This window comes from Chroicocephalus ridibundus, chromosome 6, assembly GCF_963924245.1.
Source record: "Chroicocephalus ridibundus chromosome 6, bChrRid1.1, whole genome shotgun sequence".
NCBI classification, from domain to species: Eukaryota; Metazoa; Chordata; class Aves; order Charadriiformes; family Laridae; genus Chroicocephalus; species Chroicocephalus ridibundus.
Genome location: NC_086289.1, coordinates 42,968,234 through 42,990,196, shown reverse-complemented (window position 1 = coordinate 42,990,196; position 21,963 = coordinate 42,968,234). Strand labels below are relative to the sequence as shown.

At 45.5% G+C, this 21,963-nt stretch overlaps 1 protein-coding gene across 3 annotated transcripts; it reads right to left on the bottom strand.

The window, feature by feature from the left end:
- Positions 1-299: 299 nt before the first annotated feature.
- EIF4E2 (eukaryotic translation initiation factor 4E family member 2) lies at positions 300-20,255 on the bottom strand. Of its 3 annotated transcripts, XM_063338827.1 has the most exons (8): positions 20,102-20,255; positions 19,185-19,299; positions 17,750-17,884; positions 15,213-15,317; positions 12,125-12,277; positions 11,900-12,036; positions 3,342-3,420; positions 300-785 (listed from the first exon to the last, which is right to left on the bottom strand). In XM_063338827.1, the coding sequence occupies exons 1-7, from the start codon at positions 20,119-20,121 to the stop codon at positions 3,375-3,377; spliced, it is 711 nt and encodes a 236-aa protein (XP_063194897.1). In that variant the 5' UTR covers positions 20,122-20,255; the 3' UTR covers positions 300-785; positions 3,342-3,374. The 3 variants fall into 3 exon arrangements, with proteins under 3 accessions (XP_063194897.1, XP_063194898.1, XP_063194896.1); XM_063338828.1 differs by lacking the exon at positions 3,342-3,420; XM_063338826.1 differs by lacking the exon at positions 20,102-20,255 and having other exon boundaries at positions 19,185-19,352.
- Between the last annotated feature and the right edge of the window lie 1,708 nt (positions 20,256-21,963).

Sequence of the window (21,963 nt, the reverse complement as noted above, 5' to 3'; positions counted from 1 at the left end):
ACCAGGGAGTATGAAGAAGGGGCAAAGACAAAACCAGCATCTCATTTTTTTAAGAAAGATGTTACTTCTCTAACTCCTCTGCTCATGTAACTCCACAAATACCATGAAGTTTGGCCACCACTGGTGCTTGGGGTGCTTTGCTGCTTCATGTAGGCAGGCAGCTCGGTGGCGGATGCTTTATGGAGCTGTCAGAAGCAGGCCTGGGGTCTTACCGCAGCCCAGAGAAATACCATGCCACCAATTTTTAGACAGAGACAAAAAAAAAAAAAAAAAAAAAAGAAAAAAAAGAGAGACTGAAAGAAACAAAGAGACCCAATAATTTATTGGCAGAACTGAAACGGGGCATTTGAAAACCATAGGGCTGACTCTCAACTGGGAAGCTCCTCCCAGCTGCAGAGAGATTTATAATACTGGTATCCCTCAGCAAAAGGCTCTGACGTTGAGGCAGAATCCCAGAGATCCTGCCTGCCATGTAGAGAAAGAGAGGAAAGTGCTGCAAGATGCGGCTCCAAGAGCACGCTGCTAATTGAAAGGTTGGCCTCCCGCCCCCCTGCTAAAAAAAAGTTTGTGTATGACAAAAATCAGCCTCTATTGTCACCGCTGCTGGAGGGCTTCAGATGGATCCTTCCTCCAAGGAGGAGTGCGAGAGAGTGGCCCATGAGTCCCTTCAGAGATCGGAGGGCACTGGTGGAGACCTCTCAGTGCTTTCAACATGGAGAGAGGAGCCTAGTGCCAACTCTTGTTCTCACAACGTGATTTTTGTGTTTCGAAAGCTTGAATTATCCCTGGAAAACAGAAGGAAGAAAGAGGTTAAAGGTGTGCATTCCTTCACATCACAGCATCCCCCCATTCCATTCACCATGGCTACCAGTGTTGCCATCCCAGTATGTCACTCAAATCAATGTTCATTAAACCTCCCAAGCAGATCTGCTTTCTAACTAGAGACTTCTCACGTAAGTCAACCTGCTGGTCTACAACACTTGGAACACAGAAAGAAGTGTAATCTCCTGCGAGCAAAGCATATGATAGACTCTGGAAACCTCCCTCATAGATTCTCGTGTTTAAACAACGTGTAAGATCTCTTCCTTCCCAAACATTTGTCCTCAGGAGTCTGCTTGGAGCACAAATACACTCTCAGTCCAACCTCCTCCTGCCTCTCTCCCTCTGTTTAGGCTCCTTTTTCATGCTGTCAACAAGTTTAGCTCTCTGGTCTCTTCTACCTTAAAAGAATACCTAATCTGAAAAGGACATTTCCCTCAAGTTCAAATAGAAGTTTCTTCAGCAGCTTTTACTCGCATAAGTACAGCCACGTGAGTCGCAGGGGCTACTGACAAAGAAAGGACTGCTGGTCCACAACCTTCATTTGTATAGTCTTGTGGCACATGGCAGCAACTGACGATGGGGCAGGTTACAGAAACCTGGGTTAATGCTTACTTACTGCTAGCCTGTGAGCAGCAGCAATAGGCAAAGCGTATTTACACGTTAATAGAAAGGTGGTGTGTTTTTTTAAACTCAAATGGAAATAAATGAGATTACAATTATTTTGAGAGGACAGGTTTGGCAGCTCTTCCCATAAGAGGGACAGTAAGTTGCCCAAACCAAACACCTAGGGATGCCCCAGCATGTATCACAACAAATCGGCACAGCTGTGTTGAAGAGCAAAGGCAGCAGCTTCAGAAGCAAGGTGCACTGCAGGACTGTAAAATCCTGCTTAAACCCTTGAGCTAGCATGGTGTGCCGCTGAGCACTGCACGGGAGCTGTAACATCACAGCACAGTGCATGCTGGAACATCTCCAGGAGGCAGGCTTGAGTGCTGGAGGAGCAGGAGGAAATAAAAAACACTTTCTAGAGAGTTAAACAAGTTACTCTGCTATGACAGGACAGCAAAAACCGTGCTGGAGGCCATCTGCAGAAGACCGGTGTTCACCTTTGCACTTGCCAGCAAAGCAGGCTGTGCTGCCATTTAGGAACATGATTAAGGATTCATTAACTGGATTCTGATTAATTTGCAACAACAGTTTGGCTTTCAATCCCATACTGTACTTTCACCCATGCCATCTACCTCAGGAGGACAGCACACTTAGGATAGCTTTTTCTCGGACAGGTTTCTACTTTTTTCCTCCTTTCGCCTTTATCGGGGTGCCCCAGGCCCTCTGCTCACCACTACTCTTCCTGCTCAGCATAGGTAACCCAATACATTTTGAAGCTAAATCAACTCTGTCACTGTTTTCCTACACACTTGGCACATTTCCTGCCTTCTGAGACTGGTATTTCATGAAGTGAGCTGGTTTCCTCTTCTGGAAGGTCACTGAATGTCATTTAACAATAACAACACTACTAGATGCCTGTGTAATATTTCGTAAACATTGATCCTCACAAAAAGCCAAATCTGTGAGGAAAGATAGATATTATTTTCACCCATGACCTCAGAGCAAGCCCTGAGAATATCGCTTGCCCAAAGCTGTGGAGGGAGGTTTTGGGATCCCCAGTAGCCCCTCAGAGCTCACTGGAGCAGCTACATCCCACCACGGGGTGGGAACTGGGCAATGTAATGCTCCCTTCCAGCGGGTTCCTCTGCTCTGCCACTCGGCAATGCAGCAATCCCACTTGGCTACAACCAAACACAACTCTCATCGCGAGGCCTGCTATCCCTTTTTAAGGAAAGGGCCTGCCATCAGGGAAGTGGTCACTGGAGGGGAAAAACAGTGTGAGCTGCAAGGCTCACAACAGCCCTGAGCTCACCTTGGCTATTTTCTCTGCACATGGTCGGTTGCCACTACCAGAAGTAGCAGGTGGTTTCATCTCATTAGCCACAGCATTATTATTTCTAAACACAGTAGCTACTGTGTGTCCTTCCTGAACAAGCTTTTATTGACAGACTAATTTATTCTGCTCCAGCCCACTGTCAAGAGCATGGCACGTATGCCAAGCTCCAGACGCCTCTCTCAGTGTCCATCACATGGATGTGCTTAGCATTCATTTACCACTCCATATCTGCTTACAGTCAACCCTAGGCAACACACCCAAGCTGAAGACATACCTCTCAGCCTCCTGGGACCAGGTCTGGGATACAAGTGCCTTGCACAAAGGAAGGGCACATTAGCAAGACAGCACACAGCATCACAACATAAAATGCTGTGTGAATGGAGACCACAGTGAATGTTGGTGTCTTTGGTCAAAAAAAAAATTAAAAATCATTATGACCTTTGGGAAAGAGCCAGTAGCAGAATGGGCCCACCACCAGGCCCATAAGGCAAGAGAACATGCCAGGCCACAGGAAGAGGGTTGGAAGCTGAGAGGTATGCCACGAAGTCACATAGGAAGAAAGATGAGGCCCTACCCTGGGTGTGACAGAGGGAGGGGGAGCGTTCGATCAGCGGCCACTGCTGTTCACCAGGCCATGAAACTCCTCCCAGGCCCTGGCAAGCCAGAGGGAAAAAAAAATGAAACAAAAAACAAAAAAACACAGCACTTCAGATCAAAGGCTTCTTAACTTTTAACGAGAGCAGAAACATTCAACGGCGTTTGAAAGGCACTTGTCTTCAGAGAGCAAGGCAATATTCTCTGATAGCCCTAGTGGATAGAAGCATCCTTAAAACCCAGCCAAACATCTGACAGCACAAGGCAGCTTTAACGTTCTGCACAGACTTGAAGCGTTCCCACTGGCTGCTGGTGATATAGCCACATTAATACCCAGAGACAGGTATGACCTTCCCAGTCACAAATGGAATATCCATTTCCTACTGCTAATAAAATAGCCGATGTTACATCTTTCTGGAGGATTATCACGTTCCTTCGCTGGTTAAACTCAGCCAATTACTGTCCTCATGCTTCACCACATACCTGCACATGCAGTAATCCCCCCAAAAAGGGGCTTCTTTTAATGCCACACAGCTTAGTTATTATGAAATTATTCGATCAGGCAGCAGAATCCAATTGTTAGTAGAAAGTCTCATTTCCTATTGTAAACCTGCATTGTTAATGATGAGCCAGTAAAAACATTACAGCTATTTGAAATGAAAATGTTTTCAGATAAGTTAGAGGACAGGCCTAACGCTACATTCCCCGGTGGAGAATGTTACTGACGGACGAAGCTAGCAGACTGAAAAATTGCTGTCTGTTTTACAAAGGCAGCACACTGAAAGCCCTCTCAGGGAAAAGATGCCGAGGTTAATGTGAGCATGACTATTATCTTCTAGGATCAGAGACATTAAAGAACCTCATAGTTCTCCATGCCCAGCAAAACAGTGCTGGTGCCTACAGCACATGCCAAGCCATTTACTGAACCCAGAGAGTCTCATGGAGCTGGAAGGACCTTAAAGGGAACCCAGGTCAGTCATAAACCCTGCAGATTTTGTTGCTGGCACTTAGCTATCTCACATCTTGCTTTCTGCATTGCCTCATCAGGCCTCTGCAACACAACAGGAGAGTCCAGAAATGGAAATCCTGTATTAGTCAGCACCTGTGCCGAACAGAGACCACCAGCCTGGCTCTTACCTGAGTCTCACGGAGTCAAGCTCCCATCCAGCATTTGCAAAAGCAGCTCAGGTGTCATATGCTCACCCCCAGCAAAAGTCTTAACCCAAATAAACACAGAGTATACTGGCAGAGTGCCTGTCACGTGTGCTCTGCAAGATTATACACCACATTCAGGCAGTCTTGCTGGGAACCCAATAAAGAGGGCACAAGCAAGAAGCTTGTCACTGGTATACAGCTTGGAATTCGTGAAACAGCCTTCCCAGACCACAAGACAGTAAATCTCTCTTCTGAAAATGCTGAAGATCCTAAAGACTTCAGCATCACCTGTACAAGCCTTGTGTGTGGCAAAACACTCCAGTTCATCCCAGCTCAAAACTGCTTTGACAGAGCTTCCAAGAAGCAACTACATAGCCCTCCAAGGCACAGGCTCCTGTGAACTACTAAGGTGATCAGCTGGTCTAAGAGAGTCCTTATCTATGGCTGGCTAGGTTTTCTCCTCAGTCTCCCTCCATCCATAGTAGCTCAAAATCCTCCTGATCTTGACTATGACGGACAAGCGAGTAACAGCCACCCATGGGAGTCCCAAAGCTACATGGTATCTCTAACTGACCCTCAGACATGAGCCCTTAAAGACAAAGGAAATGTGAGGGAGAGACAGCAAAGGGTGCTGTAGATGCAACAGGACAGCACACAGGACAGCTGTGGTATGTTAGTACACCAGCCTTCCCCCAGCACCCAGTTGGGAAAGTGCGGGGCAAAATCAAGGGTGCAGAAGGAGGACCAGCTGATGCATCTCACAGATGACTGCTGAGGTCAGATCTGCAATTCAGCTTGACATACAGCAGTATGCTGCTTGGAGGAGAGACAAACCCACAAGTGGCTCATTCTAAGCACGGCAGCAGCACAGAGGCCCCTAAATAGGAACCTTCCCCCCAAGTCTCCCCAGGCATAGCCCTCTTCAAGGCCAAGAAATCTTACACAGAAAGAAAAATTGCCTGTCACCCAGTCAGCACATGGTACCAGACACTGGGGGTACAACTGCCTCTCTCCAGAAGAAAGTTGGGGGAAGAGAAAGTCTTGATCTGAAGCCCTCTTAGCTGCTGAATACAGGCTGGAAAGCTACGTACATCCCCAGCCTTGTCAAAAAGTCTCTACCTTCATGTCTTCCCTCCAACCTCCCATGCCTTGTATTTCTACCACATTTCCATCACCCATAATCACATCTTCTCTCTTTCCTCTCTCATTTGTCCCCAAACTCATAACTTCCGGTGTCTGCAGATGGGACACAAGGGCAGATTATTTGTCAACATAATCAATAATTTATTACCCCCTTCAAACCAAGGGGTTCCCTGTTCCAACATCCCAATAACATCATGCACATAGTCCTTTAGCTGCCAAGTCCTTCTTACAGACATAGAGAAAAAGCTCTTCCAGCCAAGAATTTTTAAGCCAAGACCTTCATACATATTATAGTACTAATTACTCCAACTATCTGCTGACTTGACTGAAAAAATCCACCAGGATGTGTCTGCCCTAATGTACCTAAATTGTGCTAGCGGAGCAAACTGCTCTCCATTCCATACCGAACAAGGCTGCCAGTTAATTTCGTCTGGCAGAGTCTTTACGACCTGTGACGTGCCAAAGGCACCCTGCCAGAGAGTCTAAGAGGTTATTTTTATGTATAGACATTTTTAGTACCTTATTGCTATACTGTCTGCGCAGCGATCAGATACTCAGTGAATTGATCCCCAACACTTAGGTTATTCCCATTGAACAGATGGGAAATGGAAACATTAGCAGGCTAAATAAAGCTAGCCAGGGCTGTTCTTCCACACTCCTTCCTGACCCACAACTGTTGAAACTTCCCACCTTCTCCCCTACTGCCCAGGGTCAGGACCCAGGCAGTGCTCCCTTTTTCCCCACCAAGTAAGTTGGGGAAAAAAAAGGCAAAAAGGAGCCACTATCAGAGAGTCCAGCAAAAAGAGGAAGAGCAGCCACAGCTGCTTCAAGGGACTTTCCAAATCACCATTGTGCAAGCAGCACTAGCTGTTTTCTCCAACCACTCTCAATCTTTAAGTCCTAGTAGTTCCCGTTCAGTACTTCCCTGTGCAGCCCTGCCTCCTTACCATCTCCTTCCCCAGCTAAAAAAAGAGAGGGAGCTCATAGTGCAACAGTCACCAACTCGGTCCCTTCCGCTAGCCTGCGTGCGAGCCTCCCAGCACACCAACCACTCACTACACTCTGCAGGTATGGTGTTCAGAGCAGCACAGCCTCTCACTAGATGCTCCCCATGCACTATCAGAGTGTTTGGGATTTGTTCAAAGCCAGTCAAGAACTTTGTGACAGGCCTGAAAACGAATAGCTTAAAAAAAAAAAATCTAGGATATTCTTCTAGCCTGAAATAATTTTTTCCCATATCTTGCACTATCTATAGCAAAGGCAAATAGGGAAGCCATCGTGACTTCAAAATGAACACATCTGAACTGACCTCCTTGAAAACAAAGATGAAATAAATAGGTTATAGTCACTACTTTGCTAAGAGACAGGCCACTAAGATAAGGAAGCATTTTATAAAGTCACAGACACTTCCAAATAAAGCATACTACAGTGATGGAGAATGAATCAATGAATCCATCGTTTCAAAGCCCAGGTCTACGGAAGTGCTCTTAAACTTGCAGCACCTTGAAATATTCCTGGAATTGGAGAACGGAGTGATAAATGAATTAAGCCAGCACTGCAGAGACTCAGGGGAAGGGGACAGATACCAGATCTGGAACCTCACCACTCTCCTCTAGCTTTTATTCCTGCTCTCAGACTTGAAGGAATGAGGGTGAAACAACACAGCTCTCTAGAGCTGGCAAGACTCAGGGCAAGCTGCCTTCCACTGACAGGCATCAGACAGTGTGTACGGGTCCCACTTGCAAACCATCTAACTTTAGACAAGGTTAACCTTGACCACACCATTTAAGATACAGTCAAAGACAACAATGACACAACTAGGACAGCAGCATTGAGGAGTTCTCCTAGGGTCTTGGAAATTAGCAAGAAACAGAAACCAGTGCTATAAAAAGCTAACAGAGTTACAGACCTAGCTGAACTCTCATGGAACAATAAGGAAGACTTCTCACAAGCACCCCCCTACCAGCTGACTGTCTCACAAATCTGATCTTCTTGCCCAACACCTGCCACTTCCATGGGGAACTTCTCTTCCTCATTCCTCACTTTTTTTGTCATTCCTTTTTTTTTTTTTTTGTCCGGAGACAAAAAAGTCTTTCACCCTTTTCTGCCCCTGCAGTCTTCTTACAGTGCACACCCTTATTCCCCCCATAGGATATCTGCTTGTTTCCCAGCTAAAATATAGTCTGAGGCCATATTCTCCAACTGCCTGCAGTGAAATGAACCCAGTGCCAGCCCTATTAAGATCAACTATTCTTCTCATTTACTCGAGCCATCCCATTAGTTATCAGTGGTGACTTTGAAAGAAAAGGATAGTTTTATACCCTGCTCAGCTCTCACTGCAGCAGGCACTTACAAATAACTGAAGCTTTGCTTTCAGAAAAAGCAGCCTTGCTTTAGAGCTGACAGGACGATCCATAAAGTCACACAGCAGCCAAAATATTTCCAGACCAGCCCCCTCAGTGGCAGCCTGCTGTATGACCACAGGTCTGGTCTCTCCTGGCATATGAAGCAACATTGTTGAATTTCCCTGGGATTCCTGGATGGTGCTAGAGGCGAGAGCCCTCAACACAGGAGATGGTCACCGACTACACAGTTATCAGCGTGGAAAAGAAAGGCTGATAACCCCAGGCAGGGCAAAGGTGTATGCAAGACAGCCAAGCACTTCATGCTGCAACACTAAAAAAAAAAATTAAAAAAAAAAAAAAAAATCAAACTTTACCCCTCCACACCTCTCCCAACAACAATTCACTCACTACAGATACCCAAATATTTTCAGTGGCTTCACTGAGACATGACCAGGCTATGGCCAGCAATATTCTGCTTTCAAAAAAGGCACAGTGCACATCTTAAGGTAGCAAAAGTAAGAGGTCTTCTCCCCACCCACCCCCCCCGCCTTAATTCCAAACCACAGGGAGTGCCGCTGTCCATAACCCACTGTCACTGCTGGACCGTGTCACCTCCAAGATTAACAACACTGATGAGCAGAACCTATTAAGTGGTTCACTACATCCAAGTGCACCTCTCTCAGTCCGCCTCCAAGTGAACAAAGAGAAGCGATTTCCCTCCAGCTACTGAAACAAGGTAGCCCACAAAACGTCACATGCTCTTTTCAGGTGCTCAGCACTGTAACGTCGAAGGTACTATAAATCCCCTGGAATTAAGCAGGGTTCGAGAGATTGCTCTGGCTCTTCTAGCAAGATTGGAAATTAATACAGACTAGGCTGACCCTTCCACTCGCTGGGATTCAGGCAGGTTGTCAATATCACAAGCAAGAGAAAGGACAAACACAGGAAAATTGCAATGAAAGATCTGCTTATCTAGCTAAATGCGCAAGCCCCACCACTGAGAGCAGAAAGGACAGAATGCAGAACAGCTCCTTGGAATAGCTGTGATGCAACAGATACTTTTCAAACGCGGCTTGGCAGCACCACCACTTTCCGAAACAAAGGGGGCTGCAGCCTCGCTGACAACTCATGAAAAATGGTGTCTAAAAATGAGTTAAGATGAAATGCATCACCACAAAAGGAATATATAAAACCTGAAACACGGGGCTCAGGTTCCACAGTGAGGTGCATGCTAGCAATTTCTACAGAAGCGTTCATTTACAGTGTGTCAAAAGCTAATCCAGGTCAATTCACTACCTAAAAGTCAAGGTTTTGAGAAACGCCTGTTCTTTTCTTGCTAAGCATGCTCCCTTCCCTGAAGCACAATCAATGCCAATCAAACCCTGCACATGAGCAGAGCTCTAGTGGAGAGATGCAGCCCATACAAATGAAAAATGCCACGAGCCCCCCTAGAAAGGCAGCCCTGACAAAGCCTACAGCACAGCTCTTCCATTAGAGCCTTTCATAAAACACAGCCAGAGTGTGAATATAGAGTGCTGGCTAGAAAGCCCTCCCCAGCCATAAATCACATGGTACATGCGCAGCGTAAGTGGAGTTTATTCATGACGGACAGTATTTCAACAGGGCTTGATAGATGGGTGGGGAAAAGGAGCCAGACTTTACAGAGGATAGAACTAGTTACACAAGAGATTCTTCATTAGTGAAAGAACCTTAATGATACGAAGCACGGCCAAGCAGAGTCAGACAGAAGAGCTGTCCTGCTCTTCTCTGTCAACGAAGCAGGCACCGTCACTTCCCTGCAGCTGCTGCTGCTTGCTGCCTGCCGGTACCAGACAAGAAAGGCACGAGAAGTCAGTCCACACATCACTTGCACAGAAACTCCACTGACAAGCAGTTCTGCTCTGAATTTACACCAGTGCCATTAGAAGATGATGTTGGACAGCACTGCAATCAGGCTGCTGCAGCTCAAGCGAGGCAATGGAAAAAAAGAACTCTCATGAACCCCTACGTGGCACAAGGTTAATTGCTTAGATCTATACCTCACTCAGACACCATCAAACCAACTCCTGACTATCCCTCCTACCCACAGAAGAGTAAGTGGGAGACAAGCCAGTCCGCCCCTATTTAAGAATTGCTCCCAACTGTAATCTGAGCTACTAAAGTTGATTCCTCAAACACCTGTTATTCTTGGACAAGTTCATTTTGCACCATACGTCAGCAGCACAAAATGAAACTTTGATGCTATGCAGGAAGAGAGGGCAGCAAGCATGGCATGTTACACTGTTGTAGGGAAATAAGACTGTGATATTGGATGCACCATCACTGAAGCACTGCCACCTGTCAGAGCAAGAACAGTTACAAACATTGCTATAGCAGCATTCTCTGTCCTAGGAAGCGCTGGTGGCGATAGCTTATAAGGGAAAGGCCACATCATTTCCATTCTAAACTTGCAACACAAACCACCACCACAGCTTCAGACAGTTGGCTCAGGACACAGCTTTCCCTGCACACACTGAGAGAAGTCAAACACCTCCTCCTCCCACCATAAAGCTGCATCACCACAGTCCGCAGTCTGCTATTGCTGAAGAGGACTAAAATATCCTATTATGTGTCCACATGAGCACTTTGCTATCTCATGACATGTACAGAGAGTCAATAATGCCCTCTTCTGGCAAAAAGTGCATGAGAAACATTAATGACAAAATCACAAATATGAGATTTCAACAACAGAAGTGGGAACTTTCAGAAACCAAAGCTGCCTGGAAAAGATTTGGTTTAATAATAATAATTTCTCCTTCCCTTCTCTTTCCCACGCACACAGCAGGGAGGGCCACATGGAACACTAGATGCCTACAGGTAGTTTAAATGAGACCTCTGTATTATTGCTAGTGACCCGCACTCAAAATTGGCCACAACTGGAAGCTAGCTGTCTGCAAAAAGCAGGATTGATCTCACCAAACTGTTTGACAGCACACTGATGACAGGGTGATTACGTGGAAAGGACAAGCTAGCATAATGAAAGGAAGTCATGAAAGGTACTTGCGCCCTGATTACAGGCTAAATTAGAAAGCTCACTGCTATATCAATGCCTTATTAATTTGTTTCACTTCTTTTTCCGGGTACACCTTTTCAAGTGTTAATTTAACCAATATGACCTAATCGGCATATTGGTTAAGAAAAAAGAAAAAGAAAAAAACCAAACATTATTCACCTCTAGCTAATACTTATACATGCAATTTTTCGTCACTTTGTGGGAAATAAAAGTCACCCTGAATGGCCCGGTATGGTAAGCTATAATAGGTTTATTTAAAAATACAGCTGTCCTCTCTGTGTACCGTGATCTTCTAGTCTTGTTAAAGAGCCTCTGTCACCAGGGCCTGGAAGACTTAATATACGACGTTTATTATGATTAGAAATCATTTGTACAGCACTGTAAATTCACACAGCACTTTCCCAAGACCATTTATAAGTCTAATGGCACTATAAATCCCCGTTAGCTTCCGCACTTTATTCCCCAGAATCTCTATTTATTCAAATGATCTTGTTCCCCCCCACTGCAATCTTGTCTTTGAATACATCAAGCCACAGTCCCACACTGGGCTGCCCATCTCCCAAGTGACAGGCTGGGTGGATTGCTAACAAAGCCCTGGACTATATACACTTCAAAAAAATAAGGTTTTACTATTAGAGCCAAATGTCCCTAACAACAGCACCATAATGACACAGATATTTGGCTTTCAAAGCGCACTGGCAACAATTGCTGCTGTTTGTATTACTGTTCGCAGTGAACAGCCCCAACGCACACGAGCACTTCTCTCAATTCTTGCCATCTGCATTAAATTGCTCAAGCACGCATGCAACCAGCAGCAGGCCCTCCCCCTGCCACCACACGTACTTGATGCTATCGGTGTGTGTTTTATATTCCATGATGGTGTTGGGAGGTAGGTTGAGCACTCTTCGTAACGTATCGCGTATCCGAGCTGTGGTGGCCTGGTCGCTGGCTGTCTTGTTCCATATCGAGATAATATCCTCCTACAGAATAGCATGTGAGGGGTAAGCAGATGGTACTTTTTGTAGCCCTGCCAAATGGAAGTACGTGCCAGTTCTCAGAACCACTTACCTGGAATCGGACAGAGACGACTGCCCCACAGATTTCTTCCCCCACCATAAACTGTTCTCCCAACATTGCCAGAATGAGATTCTCCCAGCATCGCGATGCTAAGCCCTTTCGCAGACGGATAATCCATTTACCACCATTTTTGTTGGCATCATCCTAGAAAAGGGGCAAAAAATCGATTTGTTTTCTTCTAGCTATTTTTCTGCTTCCCACAAGACAGCAGAGCCACAGACAGGAGTAGATATTGATTGGGTGGGGCAAGGGACAGAATGGAGGTATTTTCAAGCAAAAGCATTTCACTTCTCCCGCAAACAAGCAGAGACAGAAGTATACCACTTACTTTGAATACAAAGTATTTGAAACAATGCCTCTCAGCGTTCCAGAAGCAGCTCTATGCACTGAAGACTTGAGCTCTAGTGTTTTGATCCCACTAGCAAAGACTAACACCAGCCTACCAATCCGCACACAGAACCAGAGGCAAGGACCCTAAAGCTATTCCTAAACCCAAGACTGAGTCCCCCTTTGTCTAATCCCCTGTGTATGTACTTCTACTTGTAAAACCGGAAAGATCCTTCATCACAGAACATGGAAGGGAGGGAAAGAATTTGCAAAGTGATACTTAAAAACAAGCAAAAACTTGAAAAACACTCTCCTTCCACATTTCCAGGAATGGGCTCACAAGTTGTGTTAACACAGAAAGGACCAGTCCTTTCTCTGGGAACCGCTGACATTATCACACCCCATACAGCTGGATGTTTGTTCCAGACTGCGATGACCCAGGGAAATAATCAAAAATGAGGAGAGAGCGCAAAGAAAAAATTTATGCTAAGCACCCAGTCCATCACCTCAATATTGTGATTCCATATGTTGCACTTGAAAAAGAGCCGAAAACTGCTGCAGACTCCCCTGCTTCAAAGAACACACACCTATGTCAAACAGCAGCTCCTCCTCTGTGCAGAACACTGTGGCATTCTCTTGTACAACACTGTAGCTGGGAAATCTTAGAAGGTGCGAGGGGAACAAATTCCACCCAAAGCCAAAAAGAGAGAGGCAGGAACAAGTCAAAGAGGTGGCAGTTAGGAAGGGAAATGGAAGACAGGTCTAGGACAGAAACAGAGAAGAACAAAGGATAACTCAGGTGGGACGGGACAGGACATCCCTGGCCGAATCACCAGCAATCTGCTCTGTCAAGCTGGGACACACCTTAAAGATGCTAGCCAAGGCAGCCCAACCCTTCTTAATGATACGAAGTTAACTTTATTTTTGCCTTAGAGCTTCTTTAGAGCTCAGATAAAACTAAACATTTGTATCCTCTCAGAGACAGCAAGTGCTAATAAAGCAATCCTGAGCAAACATGGAAGTGCCAGCATAACAGCAGCATTGACTAGAAGCCCAGTTTTCAGGTATGTGCTAAAGCCTGTACTGAAAGGGGAAGGTGAGGGCTTTGGATAAAACTCAAAGCATGACAGCAGCTACATGCCAAGGTGAAGAATCCAAATCAACACAAGTTCTAGGAATGTGGCATACTCCCATGAGACACAAACTAGTTTCTGATAAAGCGTCCTTGTTTTCCAACTTGTGAACAACATAAGAATTAAGCCATCTGGACTTCAGCCTTCAAGCAGGGAGTTGGGTTTAACTCCTCAAACTTTCCACAATATCTAATGGGGGTCAGAAGAGAAAACGGTATTGCTCAAAATATTTCAAAGGTGGTTTAAGTAGGTTCAAGGCTAGAAAGGCAACAGTGATTGGAAGGCAGATATCGTATTACGTGTTTTATGGTTATCGTTAGTTTTCTTTGAGGTTAAACAAGCTTCGGTTCAGTCAAGTATTTGATTTCCCTTTACCAGAATAATAATGATGTGCAGCCCAGTAAATCACCAGGGAACATTATGTTTAGTGCTTCTGACTTTACCCAGAAAAGACACAGATGGATCCAGAAACAGATCAGAGCTACATACACGCATATGCGTGCCTTCAAGAACGACAGTAAGTAAGGATTACTTTGGAAGAGAAAAGAGCATAAACAAAGCCCTACAAAGCAAGCAGCAAAAGAAAGGCCAGCAGCAAGATCCCAGGTCCTCTTCTATAAATACAAGAAGGGAGTAGGGCCAGAAGTAAAAAACCAAACCTCTCCAGCCCATCTTAAAATGGCTACAGGGAAATGATTCATAGAAATTCTGGTATCATTAACTTGTGGACTCTCTGGTTGACACATTATCAGAGCAGCCAGCTCACTAGGAGTCCAAAGAGGGTTAAATGTTTTATATAAATTGTATTTGCAGTAACTGGCTATAAAACACCTTGCTTAAAATAATTGCCAACTAGGGTCACATATAAATTTCTCAGGACCAAGCAGCATAATTAGGTACTTCAGAGCAACACATAAAATCCTCATATTGCAAATGGTATTGGTCATCGCTGGAAGCAGGCCAGGAACTGGAAGAATGATTTGCTAGGCAAAGATTATTTTTTTTCTTTTTAACAGATTTGGATAGGAGTGAACAGAAGCAAACTAAGTGCCCTGGAACAAAAAAAGCAAATGAAGGGCTAAGTCGTTTTTCCATCTCCATCCCTATGTACAGCTGTAGGCTTTTAATTACATGCACCTCTTCCTTCCTTGTCTGAAAAAGGAGGGTTGGCTTCTTATAAGCTTTGCTGAATTCCACTTACAGAGGTCCAGCCCTTCTAGAGAAATGCCCCATATTGCTGTCACTGGACAAAGCTGTAGTAACGGGCAAATGTCTCTATCAGGAGGCACAGAGCTTAGCTGGGGTGCCCACCTTTGTTGGGCTACAGGCAATGTTGCCCACAGATTCTCTGGACCCACAGGCAAAGGCAGTTCTGCACCCTCTGAGGGAGTGCAGCTAGCAACCCTCTGCATCTTCCCCCTCCTCTGCCAGCAGGTGACAGGACTGCTGGGTTACATGGGACAGAGTTCTGAGGACAGGCTTACAGGAAACCCAGAAGAAAGGACTGCACCCAAGAGAAGCCCAAGTGCCACTTAATGACAAGAGTCCCTTCACTGTAGAAGATTCCCTCCAGCATACTCTGGGAAAATATCAAGGCAGAAATGAGAGCTCCAACTCACCTCCCACATGGGTTTGATCCCTTCTTTGAAAAGATGGAAGTCACTATGGCCTGTCAGGTCCCCAGGACGTACCATGTGACTGTAAAACCGCCAGAACTGCTCCACCTGCAATGACATGAACCACATAATGAGGCTGCTTAAACTGTTCACAGCCACGATTCCTAAAGAAACAGGCTTCCCTTTCTACACCAGCTGGCTAGAGCCACCTTCCCCTTTCCTGTTCTCCTTTCTTGTCACAAGGGTGTTGATTAGGATACTCAGAAGGCAGTGGCAGGATCTGAGCTTGTGTGCCTCTTTCTGACTGGCCCCATCACCAGATGACTACTTGGAATTCAACAGGTGCTTCCAAAGTCACTTGGTGTTTGTCTGAAGAAATCTGTGCTAAGATAACTGCTGCTCTGCAGAACAGTTCCAAACATATCTTGTAAATTCTACTGCCCAAACTTTCAATTAGTGGATATGTGTCAAGTGTATCAGCTACAGTCAAGCCTCTCTACACTATACACATTAGCCTCGCATTAAATACCGCTCTCTGCATCGTGGAGACTGCAGGAGCCTCCAAAATAAGACCTTTTTTTTATTTAATTTTACTGTATCCAGGTTTTAAGACAAAAGAAGCATTCTGGTTCTGATTTAAAATCCTAAGGCACCATTCAGAGCTTTTATTTCAATACCTCTTATTTCCTTTTATCATCTGCCATGGTACATCTGCTTTGACCAGTTTCCGTTCTGGCACCCCTGTGTCCACTTCAGACAATCTGGTCGGAAGGCAAGGGAATTATCTTTTCTAATTCTTAAAAATAACATATTTATCCATTGAGATTCTCTAGATGAGAAAGGATTTTAGAGAGGCTGTATCTTTAAAACAAAACAAGACACTGGAAGAGGTTATACTAATTACTACATTTTAAGAGGACTCTACTTGGTAAGACAATAGCTATTAAACAGACCAGCAGTGAAGCCGGAAGGGTTAGACACCATCCCAAGTACTTTATCAGAGACCTTAATGACTTGGTCAGCACTTGGAATTCTGCTCCAATCTCTGACCTCTGCCATCCAAGCAGGAATTTGCTTTTATAGCCAATAAAATTATGAACCAAGACTGAGGTGGGGTCAAAAGCAATCTGTTTTTGTCAGACACAACCAAATGCAGCGTGGAAGGTACATTCTCACACCGACTGAACATGCCCTCTAGTGGTTAGCATTTAAAAATCTTTTAGAGCTTTGTACTGAAAAGCAAAGAATAAATCTGAACCCAGATTCAGGCTCAGACAATTCTTTTTGAAGCTTGTTCTTCCTCCTCTTTAAACAGAATTTGGAACAAAACACATTATCAGATCTGCTGACCAGCCTACCTCCATCCTAACTGGACTCTAGCATTTCCAACCTACAACAGCAACCACAAATTCTTTACAGAAAAGAACAGACAACAGAATGTGAAGGAGCTAAAAATAAATGTTAAGTCCACACTAATTTAATGGACAGACTGAAAAGTTATTGCCAGATCATCATGCAGCAGCCACATTTTTCATTCACTGAACAAAAAGTAATTGCTCACACAGGGGAATAGCAGCAGTAACTACCCATGATCCAGCAGGCTTAGAGTTATTCTTCCTACTCTTATCCTCTGTGGATGAAATAACACATGCCAGCTGCCTGGACAGGCATATTTTTGCAGCCTCCAGAAGGGATTAAGTGATATTTATACAAATTCTGATATTACAGAAGATAGACGTTTACTGGTGGGAAGAATTAACATTCGCAAGGGACCCTGCAAAATCTGGACAAAATACTAGATTAAAAGGCGGGGGGAAAGCAGCCAACAGACTTCCCAGCCTTAAGAATGGTATTGTATGTGGTGCCTGTACAACAGAAACACATTTTTCTTTTGTATCTTGGGATCTTAATGACCGTTTTACACTGCCAGTACCATGCAACAACCCAACACTGCCTTTCCAGGATACGCTCAATTTATTCCAGGAATAAACAAGTTTGCTTTTTAATGAACTTCACTACACCACCAAACTGCACCTCAGTCATCACTTCCAGACAGACAACAGACAATGGGCCACCAGCCACTTACACATACAGCACGCCAGACGCTTGCTGCAAACAGTCTTCGTGGCGGAAATGCAGGCAGGGGGAAAGTATGTGTGTGGGACTGTACGTCTTTGCTTCACAGCTACATTGCATCCAGAAATGCTGTTCCTTCTTTCTCTTGCTTACCTGTCAAGTTTTGCTCCATCTAGCAGATTTAAGCAACATGGAAGTTCTTTTCATCTTCTATTATCATTCTAGCTACTACCATTACTGCAGGCGCAGATGTCTAGCACGGGGCAGAGAACTGCTTAAGGCATGTCAACTGCTGTAGGTAATTCAAGAACTCCTATGTAAGCCACAGCAAATAACTCACTCTCCTCTGCTCCTGACAACAAAAGCACAGCCTGCATATGCATACACCTAGCACACAGGGACTAAGCCAGCCACAATGACCATGCCGTGCCCAAGTGACATAAGGACAAGAGGAATATACTCACGGAGGCAAAGGTGCCAATCTGTTTGATGTTCTGTTCATAACTCTGTGAGCTGGTAGGCCTCCCAGGTGTTCGTCTGGAGTACCAGAAAGTGTAATTATACTGCAAGGGGTGCTCAGCTGGCCCTGGGACGACAGCCTGCAGAACAGAAAAGCATGCTTACCCCTTATACACTCCTCTAAAGGGGGAACAGGAAAAATCACATTCACAGCATCAGAAGTCCACGTGTTCCCACCCTCACAGACTATAAAACAAGCAACTGATCCTCATTTTACAGAAAAATACAGTCTCTGTTAATTGTCTGAAATGGACCATGAGGCTAACAGCTGCTGACTACTTCAAATAATATGAAAAATTTGCAGTGCAGGGATAGCCAAAGAAAGAATAACTTAAGCTCAGGAGCAGGTCACAAAAAAAGCAATCCTCATAACTAGTACTGGAGGCAGTATTAATAAATTTTCCTTTAGTCCTCAACTGCTCCTATCTCAAAGGAAAAAAAGACAGACAAACTAAAAAGGACAATGCAAGAGGTTTAACTTTTTCAAATAAAGAAATAAAAAAAACACCTCTCTTTCTCTGGCAAGAACAAAACCCATTTATACTAAACCACGATTCAAAAGCAATTATAGCTCTTTGGTGACACCAACTCCCTTAAGCAACCAACACCCTAATGCTCTGGGAGGATTAGTCTGTCTTAGAACTCGTTATGTCAGCTTTGGCAGAACCCATGGCAAGCAGTGGGCAGTGACCATCTTTCAATTTCCAAAATATCCATTTCTGATTAAAAAGACTTCTAATGAGCATAAAAGAGGCTAACAAGAACTCCTTACCCAAGAGTCAAAAGTGACACGAAAAAATTCCCAACAAGCCCTTATCTTGTCTCACTTCATATTGTTACAGGAGTAACTAATGCTTAAATCTCTACTCTCCTCTTGTCTATGGTAAGTTTATAAGGATTGCATTACTTTAGACAGAATAGCTTTCCTAAGCACAAGCTAAAATAAACAAGATGGATATATGCCTTCTTAACTAGGCTACACTACATTCACAGGGACCCTGTCTTAAGAGTTATTTCAACAGTGACACAAACAGAGTCTGGTAAACCAACTGCAAGCCACTGCTCCCCTGTCATTCAGTCCTTACACTACACGCTCTTCCAAAAACGTTTTTTTGTGAAAATAAAGCTTTATTTCTCATTTCTATTCAAAAGCCTGGCAGAGCACTAGCTATGCTTGTAAAGGGAGCATTCACCCCACCCATGTACCTCCGAAAACTACATCAAATTACCCAAATGCTAACATAGCCCCTCTATGTTTATTATAACAATAACAGCATATTAAGCAACCACAGCCCACCAAGACACGTTTTCCTTATCACTGAACTGAGGACACCCCCACATCATGCCCTAGTGATAGAACTGAAGGTGCCAGCACTATACCTTCCTCTTGGTAGTACTCTGTGGTTTCTCTCGATCATTCTTTTCCTTCTCACTGTCTTTCTGTGTGTTATTCTCCTCATTCTGGTCATGGTCTCCGCTATCATCATCTTTCAATCTGATACAGAAAAAGAACAAAGAAAGTGAGTCTCGCATAGCACAGCTGAGAAGTTTCATGCCAAGCCCCAGCAGTCTCTGCTTCTAAACTCCTCCACGGTACATGGGACACCGGCGTTTGAAAATCTACACTTGACAACCCACACAGTAAAAACTCCTACTATGCATGCCCAGAGCCCACGACAGGCACCTTAGGCACACACTTTTAAGCAAAAGCAAGCAACAAAATGCCTTTTTAGAACAAACTCAAGCCATTCACACTAAATACTGATCTGCCACAGAAAACCCCAGCTACTTGTTAGGGTCCCTAACTGCTCAGGAGACGAATATGGAGACCCTTCGCTGTAACTTTGCCGACTCTCTCCCACGCACCTCCCCACGCCCCTAAGCCGAGCAGAAGCAGCCCCTCGGGCCAGCAGACACCAGGCCAGCGCCCTGCACCCCGCAGGCCTCTCTGCCCGCCCCACTCCCTGCGAAGGGCCAGAACAGACGAGCGAGAAGCGGGGTCAAAAGCCGGCCCGCGACTACCAGCCCGCCCCCACAGCGGTGCCCGATGAGGGACGCCCCATGACCAGAGACGCTCGTGCCGCCGGACCACCGCCCCCTGCCCTGGGGCCCGCACCCTCTCAGGGCCGGGCAGGGCTCGCAGGGGAGGAACGGGGCTGTGCGCGGCTCCGTGACTCATCGCCGCTCGCCCGACCGGCGCCAAGGCGGCGGGGGCGGGGAGCCCCCGGCAGGGAGCGGGGCCGCGCAGCCCCCCGCAGCGGTGAGGGGTCTCGGGGAGGGCCGCGCCGCCGACTCACGCGTCGAATTTGTTGTTCATCGTCGCTCGCTGCCGCCACCTCCGTCCACCTCAGCGACTTCCGCCCCGCCGAGTCCGCTCTCCAACGCCTTCCGCCGCTTCCGGCGGCGGGCGAGAGCCGCCCCGCGCTTCCCCCCGGCGCCATAAGCGTGGAGCACGGCGGAAGGAACTGAGGGGAAGGGAGAACCTACTCTCCCTGTCGCCATCTTGAGCGCGGACTCTGGCGGGAGCCCCACCGCTCTGCAGCCGCCATCTTGAGTGTGGCGGGCGGGGCAGAGCCACCATGTTGGGCGTGGCGTGAGGCGGGACATGGTCGTGAGGTGAGGCGTGGCGTCCAGATGTCCCCTCACGCGATGTGGGGGTCACACAGAGAGGCACAGGCTCAAGTACCTTACCATTTTATTCACAGTGTTCATTTGTCTCTGGTAGATACAGTTTTAGGCGTCACTCAGTCACTTTTTAAGGGTCTGCCCAACTCACCTCCTGTGGTGACAGACAAGCCCCAGCCCAGCTGCCAGACCCATCCCTTCCTTTTCCTTTCAGTGTATAGCAAGGGATGGTGCAGGTCTTGGGGCTGGGGGATGATCCCCACACAAATCAATCATCAGCGCCCTTCACTCCATCATGTGAACAGATCTGTTGAGATCTACAAGTCATTGCTGTGGCTGCTGGCACGGTTTCTCTAGCACGCCCTACCTGAGACATCGATAGGGCCCTGGGAAGGGAAGAGGAGAGGGAAATATACCATACCAGTGAAGAACCTGCAACATCTGGAGCAGTAATAGGTGATAATGGACAGATTATAGAGGGCAGGGGAGACAGTCCCTCCTCCAGCACCTCCTTACACTTTATGAATCCATTCCCAGGTTACTCCGTGAGCGCAGAACCTCCTCATAGTATTTTGCAAACCTCTGACCAATAATTTCTGCTATCATCTGGCAGAATTAGTAAATGGATTTCTGACTGATGTAATTTCTGTTTCTCCACCAATTTGTGATGTAGAGAGAATTAGAGAAACTCCATAGCCTGTAAGGAATACGAAAAAAAGAGTATTCGGCATACGTAAGCTACTACATATCTTCTGTTACTATAGTGTCTGAGTGTATTTATTCTTGCAAAGCACAGTAATGTGATGCTCGTATTCCTATTTTACTATTTGGAAGCAAAGGCAATGAGTGCCTCAGCAACATCCCTGAAATCACAGAAATATGGCAAAACAGGGAAAAGAGGTCTCCCAAGTCCTAGGCTAAATATCCTTACCACTGTAACTCCCATCCTGTTGTTTTAAGGGCTCAAACCCACATAGAAGATATAGAAAGCTATTTTAAAAAAATCACAAAGAATTTCCTAGTTGGTTGCAGTTACACATAAATGGGATCTTTGTGCTCTGAAGACCAGCAGTTCGTGAAAATAATTCAGAAAGAATGTGTTATACAAATTACTATGGAAACTTGTTCATAGATAAACCTACTGTGCTACTTCCTTTGCTGGCCTCTTAGTCTCAGCTAATTCGCAAACAGGTTTGCATTCCCTGCCTTCTGAAGGAACTTTAATCTACCTTACTACTACAATTACATTGCATTTCATTGAGAATTTCAGAAAACAGCTAGTCTTAGCTTCTTTTTCTCAAGGAAGTGAAGTCGCAGCAGGTCTCCGGGTTTTTTTTTTGGTGGTTCTTTTTTTTTTTGCTACCTACACCTTATTATGGCAGCGAAAAAAGATGCTTGTGGCAGGTGATCAGATGTTAAGAAAGTCTTGGCCTGTGAAACAGACACTGTAGGACAGCTGTATGCAATACTGAGGACTGCTCTTACCTGCAGAAAACAGCATAAAGGCTTCTTTGTTCACAAAGTTTCCGTCCTT

Coding starts and splice junctions, on each gene's coding strand:
- EIF4E2 (XM_063338826.1), bottom strand. CDS start 19,337: ATGCGAGACTCACTTTCTTTGTTCTTTTTCTGTATCAGATTGAAAGAT. Junction 17,885..19,184: donor AGAGTACTACCAAGAGGAAG/GTATAGTGCTGG, acceptor TCTGTTCTGCAG/GCTGTCGTCCCAGGGCCAGC. Junction 12,278..15,212: donor GGATCAAACCCATGTGGGAG/GTGAGTTGGAGC, acceptor CCCCTTTTCTAG/GATGATGCCAACAAAAATGG.